The following is a 15,000-nucleotide window of genomic DNA, read 5'->3' as shown; positions in this document are numbered from 1 at the left end:
CCCTGTAATCTTGGTGGTTATTCTATTAGTCTTTTTATGCCGAACAGCTAAGTTACGGGAACGCAAACACACCAACGCACCAATATATATATATATATATATATATATGTATATATATTGGTGTGTTGGTGTGTTTGCGTCCCCGTATATATATAATAGGCTTCTTTCAGTTTCCGTCTACCAAATTCACTCACAAGGCTTTGGTCTTTAAAGTATACAGTTAGACTTCTTTGGCAACTTTTCTCCCCCACCATTTTGTAGGGGGTATTTACCTTATTTTTCTGGGCTCTTTTCGCAGCTATACCTCGTTCGAAATTTGCATTAGTTTTGTATGAAAAAACAAAGGAAAGGAGGAAGGCTTGTTTGCAGTTTGTAGAAAAAACATTAAACGTGCCTAAAGGGAAAACATGGTTCCCCACCACCAGCTAAAAGACATGAAGGTCTATGAAAGAAGGCGAATAAGTACCGGGGTCGGGGGGAAGAAGAGACAACTAACACTCGATCGTTTTAGAAGTCCCAGAATAAAAACGTAAACACCCGAAAGACTTTCCCTCTATTCATTACTAAATGTCTTTCCCTGTTCTTCATTGTTAAAAGTAAAGAAGCTAGAAAAGATCGACCGTATTTCAGTCTGTCATTGTAAATGACTGAGGCTTTCCTTTCTCTGTCTCTGTCACTTCACTCCTTTTCTCTACGGTTAAGACAATGAAGGTGTGTGGCTCAGTGGTTAGAAGTATTCGGCCCACGATCGTAAAGTCATGAGTACGATTTCCTGCGGCGCGCTGTGTTTTTCAGCAAGGTACTCTACTTCACCTTCCTGCAGTCCACTCAGCTGGCAAAAATGAGGTGTAGCTGTAATTCAATGGGGCCAGCCTTGTCACATTCTGTGTGAGGCTGAATCTCCCTGAGAACTAAGTACCTTATGGTATGCATGTCTGTGGAGTACTCAGCCACTTGCGCGTTAATTTTACGAGCAGACTGTTCGTTGATTAGATAAACAGGGACCTCATCGTCGTAACCAACGGAGTGCCATTTTTTAAAAAAGTGAAAGAAAAGGAAATGTTCCATATCGTAAGGCAAAAATGTCATGTGTTTAGTATAAACAGTGAAAGGTAAAATGAAATAATTGCTATTCCGTCGTGTATTCGCCCTTGACTCACGCACAGTTTGATAACATCAACCTGTGCATCGTTATTTAACTGGGGTCTTGGCCTCCAGATCTATGAGACACACGAATGCCGCTGTTAGGACCAGATTAACATCCATAGTGACCCTAACGACTAAAAAGAGTTTCCTGCCCCAATATAGGACCTTTTTTCGTTTTCTTCCAACCACTTGAAGGTTTATCTTTCTCCAGTCCACTCAGCTGGCCAAAATGAGTTGTGGCAGTAATTCAAGGGAGCCAGCCTTGTCATATTCTGTGTGAGGCTGAATCTCCCTTAGAGCTACGTTAACGATGTGTATGTCTATGGAGTACTCAGTAACTTGCGAGTTAATTTTATCCTCGTGTGGTAACGAAAAGTGAAAGTGACATCTAATATTTGCTGTGTCTATGTATCTATGTATCAACTTTTCTTTTGATCTATGTATCTACTGTCTCTCTCCCTTTCTCTTTCACCTCCTTTGTGTCCCTCTTCTCCTCCGCTTTTAATTTAACAATGTGTGTTTCTATGCTTCTACTTTTCTTGCGATGTGATAAACATTTAAAAACTCAAAACGAAGGCCGTTACCACTCACTGTCTCTCTCACTCTCTCTCTCTTTCTCTCTCTCTCTCTCTCTCACTCTCTTTCTCTCTTTCTTCCTCTCTGTCATCCTCTCTGTCATCCTCTCTCTTGCTTTGTCACTCACTTCTTTGAAGTAAGTGTGACACACACGCCAGGTACGTACAAAAGGAACAAATTAGTATATTAATAGTATTGATGAGGAAAAGAGAAGTCATATTGGCATTACAAGTTTATTATAACATGTCTCCATATATTATGGCTTGTATCAAATAACCTTGCATGAAATATCGAATAACAAATATCGTCCGTTCATGGAAAGAATTGTAATGTCAATTGGACTTCTGCCATCATTAAAATTATCACTTTTATTACTTAACCAATGAGGCTGACATCAAGCTTGCTGCATCTTAACTTGGAGTTGTTTGGTACTCCTCTTGGTATCAAATGAAGTCTTATGGATCTCCTTTTGCTTTTGGAATTCCACGCTAGCCAGCATTCTGCATGATATGGTAATGAGGCAAAAGCCATGATCATAATACATATACACAAACATACATACATACATACATACATACATACATACATATATATATATAGTCGTATGTACATCTATCTAGTGAAGGCGCATGGCTCAGTGGTTAGATCGTCGAGCTTACGATCGTGAGGTTGTGAGTTTGAATCCCGGAACGGGCTGCGTGTTGTGTTCTTGAGCAAGACACTTTATTGCATGTTGCTCCAGTTCACTCAGCTGTAGAAATGAGTTGCGACGTCTCAGGCTGGTATGCATGGGCGACTGCTGGTCTTCCATAAACAACCTTGCCAGGACTTGTGCCTCGGAGGGTAACTTTCTAGGTGCAATCTCATGGTCAGTCATGACCGAAGGGGGACTCAGCAACACTATCTATCTATCTATCTATCTATCTATCTATCTATCTATCTATCTATCTATCTATCTATCTACATACACATACACACACACGTACACACACACGTACACACACACACACACATACACACACACACACACACAAACACACACACACACTCAATGATATTGAACAGTGAGAATGAGTTCTCAAAACCGCATTAGTGGATAAATGTTTTTTATTCATGCGTTAACAAGGTAACCAGTGGTTTCATGTGAAGAAATCTTCACAATTATTCATGCGTGCTACGTGGTATGTTAGTACTCGTCTCTTATGTACATATACAGTGTGTATATATATACAGTGTATATATATATATATATATATATATATATATATATATATATATATGTATGTGTGTGTGTGTGTGTGTGAGTGTGTGTGTGTGTGTATGTGTGTGTGTACATTTTTTGTGTATCTCCCACTGCTCGACAATTGTTTTGTTTACGTCACCGTAATCGTGCTATTTCGTTGAAAGAGATTCGGTAGAATAAATACCAAACACAAAATCCCCATAAGTTCAGGGATCAATTCGTTTGACTAAAACACTTGACAGCGGCGCCCCAGTATGGCCACAGTCCATTGAGTGTAAATAAGTAAAAGATAAACGATAGATGATAAAAACACATATAAACTTTCGCATTGAAGTTGTATTTGTCATTGTTGTTTATCGTGGAAAGATCTAGCTGGCAATCCCACGTCGGAATTGAAGTTGGTTTGCTGTTAGTTTCTGGGTAATAATTTGCTTTATGTTCCCACTAAGCTGAATCTGTTTTATATGTGGTTGAAATTTGTTGCTAAAAAACGAACAGTGAAACAAATAAACCTCCAGGTTCTCTTTCTGGCGACGAGAAAAGACGGTAAAAAAAATAAAATAGAAAGAAAAACAAAATACGCGTCAGTATCATCATTTCATTCTGAAGATGAGGTCGTGGTCCTGAGATCCAGGAAGGTTAATGATCTAAGGAATGTTATTGTTTTATAACTAAATAGTAAACACAACCAAGGAGGAAATATGGAAGATCTTTAATTACAGAGAAAACCTAACTCGAACACAATTGTTTTCAAATAAAAGACATACACATATACATGCATATACATTCATACACACAGACATACATATATGTATATATATATATATATATATATATATATATATATATATATATATATATATATATATATATATATATATATATATACCTGTGTATGTATACTTGTATACATATACACGCATACATATGCATGACATAGATAGACACATGCATATACGTACAACTATATCTATGTATATATATATAATTATACATACAAATATATGCATATATGTATATATTTTATATATGTATAGAAATATACATACACACATACATGCATATATGTATATATATATATATATATATATATATATATATATATATATATATATATATATATATGCATGTATGCATGTGTGTATGTATATTTCTAAACATGTATAAAACACATACAATATACGTGTGTGTGTGTGTCTATTTGTCTCGTGCTCTCGATCTTGCTCCTCCCTGTTTTCTGTGTTTCACAATCGAATTTCAAACATCCTTCGGGCGATAATGTAACAAACAAACACCGACACCGATGCACACACTCACGCACACACACACACACACACGAGCGAGCACATACACACATACACTCACAGATGTGTGTGTATATATATATATATATATATATATATATATATATATATATATATATATATATATATATATATACATGTATACACACATGTCTGTGTGTATGTATATATACCTGCCTACCTACATATATGCATGCATACATACATACATACATACATACATACATACATACATACATACATACACACACGCACACACACATACGCACACACACATACACGCACACACATGTATATATATATATATATATATAGACATGTCTATGTGTATGTATTTATGTCTCCTTATTTACCTACCCACCTACCTACCTACCTACCTACCTACCTACCTACCTACCTACCTACCTACCTACCTACCTACCTACATACATACATACATATATACATACATATATACACACACATACACACACATATATATATAAGCAAAAAGGATATACAAACGAGAAGTAGAGCCAAAAGACAAAATCATTAGAAAAAAAAAGAAGAAAATTATGAAAATCTCCAGCAAAGAAAACTCCCTTTTGAGAAAGACGAAGTTCCTTGAAACGAAAGTTTCCAATTCTACCAAAAATGAAAGGGTGTGGAAGTAATTAGCGTGGAATTCACCTGTGTGGAGATAAAAAAAATAGAAGTTTCCTTTTCGAACCAGCCTGATAACCAAGAGAAACAATAACAGCAACAACAACAACAACAACAACAACAACAGCAACAACTAAAACAACAATATTAGCAACAAAAGGGAGAAACGAAACAACAGCAACAGCAAAGCCTTTTGTAAAGAATAACGAAAATGGGGAACACAAACAAACACCTTTCCTGAAAACATCAGCACTGTACACACAGATAAACAAATGTATACCCCCACCGACCCACACACATTTATATACGTAGATACCTACATGCAATATACATATACATACATACATACATATATATATATATATATATATATATATATATATATATATATATATATATATATATATATATATATATATATATATATATATATATATATACATAAGTATGTATGTATACAAAATATATAAAATATATATATGTATATGTACATATATACATGTATACTTATATATACACACGTGTATGTATATATATATATATATATATATATATATATATATATATATATATATATATATATATATATATATTATATATGTTTAACTAGTTACCTACCAACTTACCATTATCTATTTATCTCTCTGTCTGTCTGTCTGTCTGTCTGCCTGTCTTTCTGATTGTCTGCCTGACGGTTTGTTTGTCTGTCTCTTCCTATAATGATTACACACACAGCATACACACACAGCATACACACACAGCATACACACACAGCATACACACACAGCATACACACACAGCATACACACACAGCATACACACACAGCATACACACACAGCATACACACACAGACATATATGCTTACACATGCATGCGTATATACATACATATATATGTATATTTATGTATATATACATACATATAGACATACGTGCATAAATATAAACATGTACAGACACAATAGCATTCCGTGAGTGGGTGTATACGTTGAATATTACCAATACAAAATATATCCAGTGTTTGTATATAAACTGAAAGTATTGACTAAAATCGATAACTATTCTAAGTAGAAAAGTGGGAAAAAAATGGTAAAACGTGAAAGAATTTAAAATTCAAAAATAAAGAAATGGTGCATATTTAAGAAATATGCTGTATCGATGTTTTCCTGTGGGATTCAGTAACGTTTTCTTTTGACTTTTGTATATATATATATATATATATATATATATATATATATATATATATATATATATATATATATATATATATATATACATACATACATATATATATATATATATATATATATATATATATATATATATATATATATATATATATATATATATATATATATATATATATATATATATATATACATACATATATATATATATATATATATATACGTATCAAAGGGACGAGTGCCTTTTTTTAAGTATTTAAGATAGTTCTTAGGGTTTGTGCCCATCTAAATTGTTTGAAGTGGGGATATATATATATATATATATATATATATATATATATATACACACACACACATATATATACACACACATATATATGCACATATTTAGATATACATGTGCGCAGATGTGCGTATATGTGTGTGTGTGCGTGTTTCATAGCTGTTTATGTTTATGGATGCGTGTGCATTTCGTATGTATACGTGAACGCGGTCCTATTTTCATCCCAGGAGCCACACATGAAGACTTCCTGGAATGTTTTTCCAAAATTTCCTTGTGCTATTAATCAACTGTATTCGGAGAAGACGAATTAGTTTGCTTTGTTCTTTTGTGGAGAATCCCAGCATTTCTAGGTCTTTATCGAGATCTATTGTTCCGTATCCAAATGCACCTACAATAATTGGAACAAATGAAAACCTATAGCCTGGATATAATATACACACTGCTTCTCATTAATTCTTCCTAATTCTTTTCCATTTCCCCAATTTTATTTTTACCAGATGTTCACATCCGCCCGGCAGCTGTTCTTTACAAAAGTGCACGCCATTTGCTCCCTGTTCCATAGAACGATATCTGGCCTATAGTATTTATATAGTACTGCTGTTTTTTCTTTGGAATATTCCACTAGTATTATTCATTTTTCTTTTTCAATGGTGTGAATACATTCTGGTTCTGGTCAGAGAATGTAGGAAACATTAAGAAATTCTTCTCGAAATTGCCAGACCCTGGGTTCGATTTCGCTGCATTGTATCTCGAGCAAGTGTCATCTATTATATAATCGGGTCGACCCAAACATTTCAAGGCAAACTAGGTAGCCGGAAACTGCATGACGACCCGTCCAATGGAATGCAGTTAACATCATTTCCGACAAAGTCTCTGTACACTTCACGATTTTCTATTGGTATTAACAAGTGTTCTTTATTCATGTCTGTGTCGTCTGAGAGATGATTGATGAACGTTTGAGCAGGTCTTCCTCTACTCTGTCCCCGTGAATTGGTTTCATCAGCGGACTTTCCATTCTGGGGCGTCGCTTCGGCGCCGTATACGTAAAGAAAATGGAGACCGAGAGAGCTTTTGCCCCTTTGATTGAGTATAACTTCCTGCTTACTTTCCCAGCAATGTCCTACAAATCGTAAGCGTCTTTAAACAACTATAGTCGTTACGTTGGGCAAGTTTCCCAAATAAACTTTCATTTTAATTCAATGTTTCAGCCTTATCAAACACAGTGTCACACTGGTTCCACTATAGAATTACATCAAAGATACCTATGTACGTGGAATACTCAACCACTTACTGGCATTCTAATCGAATGAACAATTGATTGAACTATTGATAACCCATGGTGGGAAATTTGGTAAACCGAGGTTGTCTATGTTCTATTACCGCTTGTTTGACGTATCTTTTGTATTAATTATGGTAGTGCTTGGCTTTGTGGTAAGGGTGTTGAACTCAGGATCGTAACATTGTGATTTCGATTCCTGGATAGGGTGATGCGTTGTGTTCTTGAGCAAAATACTTCATTTCACATTACTCCAGTCCGCCACAGAATCAAGGAAACCAGCCTTATGAGTTTATGTGACCCAGGAAGAAGCTTTATCCTTTATCCTTATTGATTATCTTTTATCTTTATTGATTATCTTTTATCCTCATTGATTATACTTCTTCTCACCCATTCCTGACTCGGGACGGCAGAAAGCTGTTTACTACTACAAGAAGTCTTGCAGTATCAAATATCAATAGTATCTCAAACGTTTCTCTTTCAAGTTTTATAATAACCATGCTTCCCTTCAGCCATTGCTAGCTTTGGACGGCTTACTGTTATATCCTTGTAGTTCTACATTCTTCGTAGTGTAGTCACGCTGAGGAACGTAAGCCATTGTTGACTTTCCTGCTCCTTGTAATACTGTCGTCGATTAATTATCGATCGATTTGAATGCAGAATTAACAAATCATTGTATTTACGCAACAGTAGATAATCTGAAACGTGGATAAGCGAATCATGGATTACAAATTATAAAGTAAAAATATTAATTTCCTTTTGTGTGTGTTTTATACTATACTCTGAAATCTCCAAAAGCGAACTTTGGATTTACTAACCGAATAGGTGTACAATAATAATCGCTGGACTATATAGTTCAGAACAGTTACCGATCGTCGATGGAGTTAGCATAGTGCTGGTACTACTACAGAGAGCTTAGAAAGGTATTCGCCTGGATTTTACTGTCCCTGTTCCTTTGTGTGTAAACATGCATGTATTTATGTGCATTAAATTGAAACTAAAAATTTCTTGATTGAGTCGACAAGTCTTTACGTTTAAACTTTTGTCTATATGCATATCCGCACTGCATATACACATACATACATACATACATACATACATACATACATACATACATACACACATACATACATACATATATACATACACACATACACACACATACACACACATACACACATACATAATACATACATATATACATACATATATATATAAATAATTATAGTTGTGTGTGTGTATATATATATATGTATATAAAAATATGATTATAGTTGTTTATATATATAAATATATAATTATAGTTGTATATACATACATACACATATATATATACAACTATAATTATATATATATACATATAATTATAGTTGTATATACAATTATATATATATATATATATATATATATATATATATATATATATATATATATATATAATTATAGTTGTATATATATATATATATATATATATATATATATAATTATAGTTGTATATTTATTTATATGCATAATTATAGTCGACTCAAAGAACAAGCAATTAAAAAACAGTTTAAAAAAATACGAACGTGAGGGCGTGCACAAGCAATATATTAACTTGACGCTCGGTGAAAGGAAAGAGTTGTTAACGTTTCGAGCATAGCTCTTCGTCGGAAGCAGGAAAGTCCAAAGAGAAAGAAGGAAAAATAAGCAAAAATCGCCAACAATCCACGCGCGGTTACATTTCTGAAGTGACCGGAAGTGGAGGAGGAAAGGGAAAGTGGTTTCTGGGACAGGAGTGTATGAAGATGGTCAGTATGTGTGTGTGTATCTATCTATATATTTCTTTATTGCCCGCAAGGGGCTAAACATAGAAGGGACAAACAAAGAGAGACAAAGTCAATTGCATCGTTTCCAGTGCGTAACTGGTACTTAATATATCGACCCCGAAAGGATGAAAGGCAAAGTCGACCTCGGCAGAATATGAACACAGAACGTTACAGCAGACGAAATACCGCTAAGTATTTCGCCCGGCGTGCTAACGTTTCTCCCAGCTCACCACCTTAATGTGTGTGTCTATATATATGTGGTAGCGTGTTTGTGTGTGTGTCTGGTAGCGTGTGTGTGTGGTAGCGTGTGTATGTCGTAGCGTGTGTGTGTCGTAGCGTGTGTGTGAGTGCGTGCGTGTGTGTGAGTGCGTGTGTTTGTGTGTGCGTGGTAGTAACTGTGTTTGTGTTTGTGTGAGTTGCCTGTGCGCGTGTGTGGTAGGATCTGTGTGCGTGTGTGTTGGTGTATATGTTTCCGTGAGAGGTCAGTCTCAAGTCAGCAGATGTAGTAAAATGTGTGTGAATGGGTGGCTGTGGCTGTGTGTGTGTGTGTGTGTGTGTTTGCATGTGTGCGTAGACAGAGTGGTCAATAATGAGTCAGCGGCAGTCATACATATACATGTGTATATTCATATGTACATATGCATTTATATATGTATGTATGTATGTATGTATGTAGGTGTATGTATGTATGTATGTGTGTATCTACATGCATGTGTTAGAAAATATGAAAAATTCAGTGCTTGTGTGTGTCTCTGCGTGTGTGTCTGTGTGCGCGCGCGTTTGTGCATGTGCGTGCGCGCGCACGCGTGTATGAAAAAACCGTCTGCGCTCAACTTGTTATATTTCAGGACTGAGATGATGGGGAAATGCCGTCACTAAATGAAATTAATGTTACGGAACATTATTCTAGATATAAGCTGAAAGCATCGAAGGCGGTGGGATTGCTTTGTAAAAAAGATCGATCGCTGTAACGAAATTTAAAATAAAAAGTTATCATCACCATACTCCTCTTCTTCTTCTTCTTCTTCTTCTTCTTCTTCTTCTTCTTCTTCTTCTTCTTCTTCTTCTTCTCCCCCTCCTCCTCCTCCTCCTCCTCCTCCTCCTCCTTCTTCTTCTTCTTCTTCTTCTTCTTCTTCTCTTCCTCCTCCTCCTTCTTCTTCTTCTTCTTCTTCTTCTTCTTCTTCTTCTTCTTCTTCTTCTTCTTCTCCGCCACCTTAATCATTACCGTCACCACACTTCAACCACTGCAATCGTTACCACAGCCACCACTACCAACCACAACCACCACCACTACAACCCCACCCCACCCCACCGTTTTCATTGCAGCTGCTCTTGTCTCCAGGCCGCCACCATCTCTTGACAACATTCTATCATCATACAATATTGATTTCGAATTTTGACACGAGGCCAGCAATTTCGGGGGGAGGGGTTAAATCGATTAGATCGACCTCAGTACTCAACTGTTACTTATATTATCGAACCCGAAAAAATCGAAGGCAAAGCCGACCTCGGCAGAATTTGAACTCAGAACGTAGAGACGGACGAAATGCAGCTAAGCAATTTGTCCGGCATGCTAATGACTCTACCAACTTACCGCCTTCTATCCTTATATTCTTTTCTACTTTAGGTACAAGGCTCAGAAGTTTTGGGGAGGTGGGGGCAGTCGATTAGATCGACTCATTACGCAACTGGTACTTAATTTATCGACCCCGAAAGGATGAAAAGCAAAGTCGACCTCGGCAGAATTTGAACTCCGAACGTAAAGACAGACGAAATACCGCTAAGCATTTCGTCCGGCGTGCTAACGATTCTGCCAGCTCGGCGCCTTCTGTCCTTATATAATACTATTAATTAACCATACCAGCATACCATTGTGATAAAGGAGGAGGGGGATGTTGTGAGAAATGGGGGTGGACACAGAGAGCACTATATCAGAGGTGTAATGTATATCATCAACGTTATCACCACCGCCCCAACAGAAATAACAGCAGCAACAGTTACCAGAATCATCGTCATCATCATCATCTTCACCATCTTTATTACCACCACCATGATCATGATCATCATCACCACCACCGCCACCACCGCCACTATCACCATCATCGTCGTCATCACCATCACCACCTTCCTCCTCTTCCTCCTCGTCATCATCATCTTCGCCAACATCATCTCCTTCATCACCATCATCATCAACATAAGCAACACCATCACCATTACCACCACCATCACTATCATCATGCACCCTTTCCCCATCATCATCACCACCTCCATCATCATTACCACCACCATTCCCTCCTCCTCCTCCTTCTTATCATCATCATCATCATCATTGTCGTTATCAAGAGCTGCTGCAAGAAACCCCCAACCCTCTACTTTCCACGTCACTATCACATTGACGTAAAAATATAGTTATTACACAAAATAGCCGACAGCTATAGCCATAATTTGCATAATTATGCTGTGGCAGTGGTAGTAGTGTATTTTGTGGTAGTGGTGGTCATGGCGATAGTTGGGATAGTGGCGGTTGACGTGATGGCAGCAGCAGGTGGTTGTGGCGGAGGTGATGGCGGTGATTTTGGTTATGGTTGTAGAGGTATTTATCGATTCCAAGAGGACTAAAATGCACGATGGACCTTGGCGGAATTTGAACTCAGAAGTGAAGAAACGGAATGAATACTGCAAAGCATTTCCTCCAATGATCTAACGCTTCTATCGATCCATTGCTCGGGGCTCGATCTTCATTCGATTGGCCAAAGAAAGATAAAATGCGTAGTTGACCTAGGTGAGATTTGAACTCTGAATGGGACATAAGCATAAGTCTTGAAATTAAGGACAATGATTTCTTAAGTAGTTTTACCTGGCGACAAGACGTTTGGTTAAATTATATAACAGTTTTAATGTTACATAATAAAGATCCCATACGCTTTTGAAACATATGTAGCGCATTACTGCTTCTTCCTTTCCCCTCATTCACTTATATATATATATATATATATATATATATATGTTCTGATCTTTTTACACCTTAATTCTAGAATGCAAAAACGTTGATGTTTCTCTGGAGAGACTGACCACCTGCCAGAAACATATGGACAATGTTCTTGACAAAACTGACTGTTCGTAAGTATTTTCATAATCTTTCTTTTTACGTTACGCAAAATTATGATATCGTTCCACACCACTTGGTACTTGGTGTGGAAACCCAGAGAGGCAGTCTGGTGAGCGCACGGCACCATCTGCCTGGTCTACCGCCCAAGCCGTTTTTTAATACATATATGTATATATGTATACATATATGTATTTGTCTGTGTGTGTGTGTGTCTACCAAATTTACTCACAAGGAATGGTCAGCCTGGGGTTATACTAGAAGACACTTGTGCAAGATGTCGTTCAGCGGGACTGAAACCCGAAACACGTGGCTGCTAAGTGAGTTTCTTAACCATACGGCTACGATCGTGTTGATGTGGGATGTTTTGCTTTGATTTCTTTCGGAATAATGTTGTACATACATACATACATATATGCATATAAACATACACACATTCATACATACAGACACACATACATACATACATACATACATACATACATACATGCATACATACATGCATGCATACATACATACATACATGGATACATACATGCATACATACATACTTACATAGATATAAACGTACATATATACATATACACGGACGCACCCATAAACCTTCTTTTATATACTGTAGATCTTTGGAAACCTTCAAAAGCTGTCTGAAAGAAAATGGCGTTCCTGGTTGTCCTGTTTTAGAATCGGTGGTGAACGCTACATACCCAGAACATATTTACGGTCCAGTTCAGAGAATGTGTAACAAAACAGTCACCCAGTCTCCAGGTAAGAGTGATTCCGTTTCGAATCGCAATGAATTCTATGCACGAGTATGTATGTCATTGTTCAGTTTTATTTCAAGATTTCTTGCCAATGGAGAAAGAACCGGTTTCTCACCTAGATCCAAGGCTAATTCATTGGAATTTCAACATCAACAACAGGGTATTTTTGTATGTATGTATGTATGTATGTATGTATGTATGTATGTATGTATGTATGCAGATTTGTAGGTATTTATGTATGTATGTCATTGTTCAGTTTATTTCAAGATTTCTTGTCAATACAGAAAGAACCGGGTTCTAACCTAGATCCAAGGCTCCTTCATTGGAATTAAAAATTTTTTTGGATGTATGTATGTATATGTGCAGATTTGTATGTTTTGATTTATATATGTATTCTCATGCATATAGTTGCATATCTAGACATGCTCAGATATACTTAAATGATAGACTTTACAGGAAGTTTTACAGATTTTTACAGTTCCAGTCAGCGCATTAGATAGCCCTCGGCCCCAAATGATGGTCCCAGAGCAGTATTCGTAGGTTAGATAGAAACCGCGTTTTCATGACGTCCGTTATGTCCATGTTATGGGACTGCCAGTTGATTCCATCTCTGACGATGCCCCAGAAGCAGCTTCCCTGGGGTGAGGTTCCGATTAGGAGAGCTACAGGAGGTCGTAGATGATCGCGAAGCTTCTCTGCGTCAGAGATCAGAGATGGGCGGACGCAGAGTCGTATTCGGATAAGTATTCGGGCCCTCCACTTGGAACCCTACCCCACCACACCCGAACTTCAATCTATGTGTTTGCCACCAGCAGCTCGATGTAGATTGTTGTATTTAAGTGTGTCGTTGTCGATGATGATGATTATCAAGACGACGACGACGACGACGACGACGACGAGGTGAGGAGAAGGAGGACGACGACGATGTTGGAGATGATGATAATGGTGATGATGCGGATGATGATGAGGATGATGATGACAACGACGACGATGATGATGAAGATGACGATGAAGATGACGATGAAGATGGACTGGTCTTCGAATTAGCTTTCTCCTTTCTGGTTTTGAGAAGCCTAATTTCCCAGGATTGGTATTTAGGCAGGCGATGTCTTATATATAATAATTACAGGTTTAAACCTGAACTTGTAATCTGGATAGAGTAACAGCAAATTTCTCAATAGTTCAGCATAGGTATTCTCTTTTTCACTTATCTTCAGCTTTCTGTTAATACGTATGTATGTATGTATGTATCGATCTGTCTACCTATCTATCCATCTGCCTGCCTGTCTGCCTGTCCGCCTATCTATCTATCTATCTATCTATCTATCTATCTATCTATCTATCTATCTATCTATCTGTTTGTCTGTATGTCTATTTGTCTATCTATCGATTTATATATCAATCATTCTATCTGTTTACTTATTTTTCGATTGAACGCTGGATCGATTTCGGATGGTCAAAAGTTAAAGTTGACCCCTTAAAGACCCTTTTCGGATTTTCCCTTCGCATTTTATCCAGCGTTACGATTCAGTCCCTTTAGTGCCTTGTAGTTACATCGCAGTAATATAACGGGATAGTCACGGTGGGAGCCTTTTTAAACATAGGTCTGAGATCGACACTGAAATTAAACAGCAACAACAGCAAGAAGAAGAAGAAGAAGAAGAA

General features: G+C 36.9%; 1 protein-coding gene across 1 annotated transcript in view; it reads left to right on the top strand.

Annotated features, from left to right (window-relative positions):
• Positions 1-15,000, top strand: part of LOC106872198 (uncharacterized) — a 141,403-nt gene that overhangs the window by 91,976 nt on the left and 34,427 nt on the right. The window contains exons 6-7 of the mRNA XM_089342638.1: positions 12,501-12,585; positions 13,194-13,339. Of these exons, the coding sequence (XP_089198764.1) occupies positions 12,501-12,585; positions 13,194-13,339 (231 nt within the window). The remainder of the gene's footprint in view (positions 1-12,500; positions 12,586-13,193; positions 13,340-15,000) is intronic.

This window comes from Octopus bimaculoides, chromosome 26, assembly GCF_046866305.1.
Source record: "Octopus bimaculoides isolate indiv1 chromosome 26, ASM4686630v1, whole genome shotgun sequence".
In the NCBI taxonomy this organism is placed as follows: domain Eukaryota; kingdom Metazoa; phylum Mollusca; class Cephalopoda; order Octopoda; family Octopodidae; genus Octopus; species Octopus bimaculoides.
Note: the sequence above shows the minus strand (reverse complement) of the source record. Positions and strands in the feature narration are given on the sequence as shown.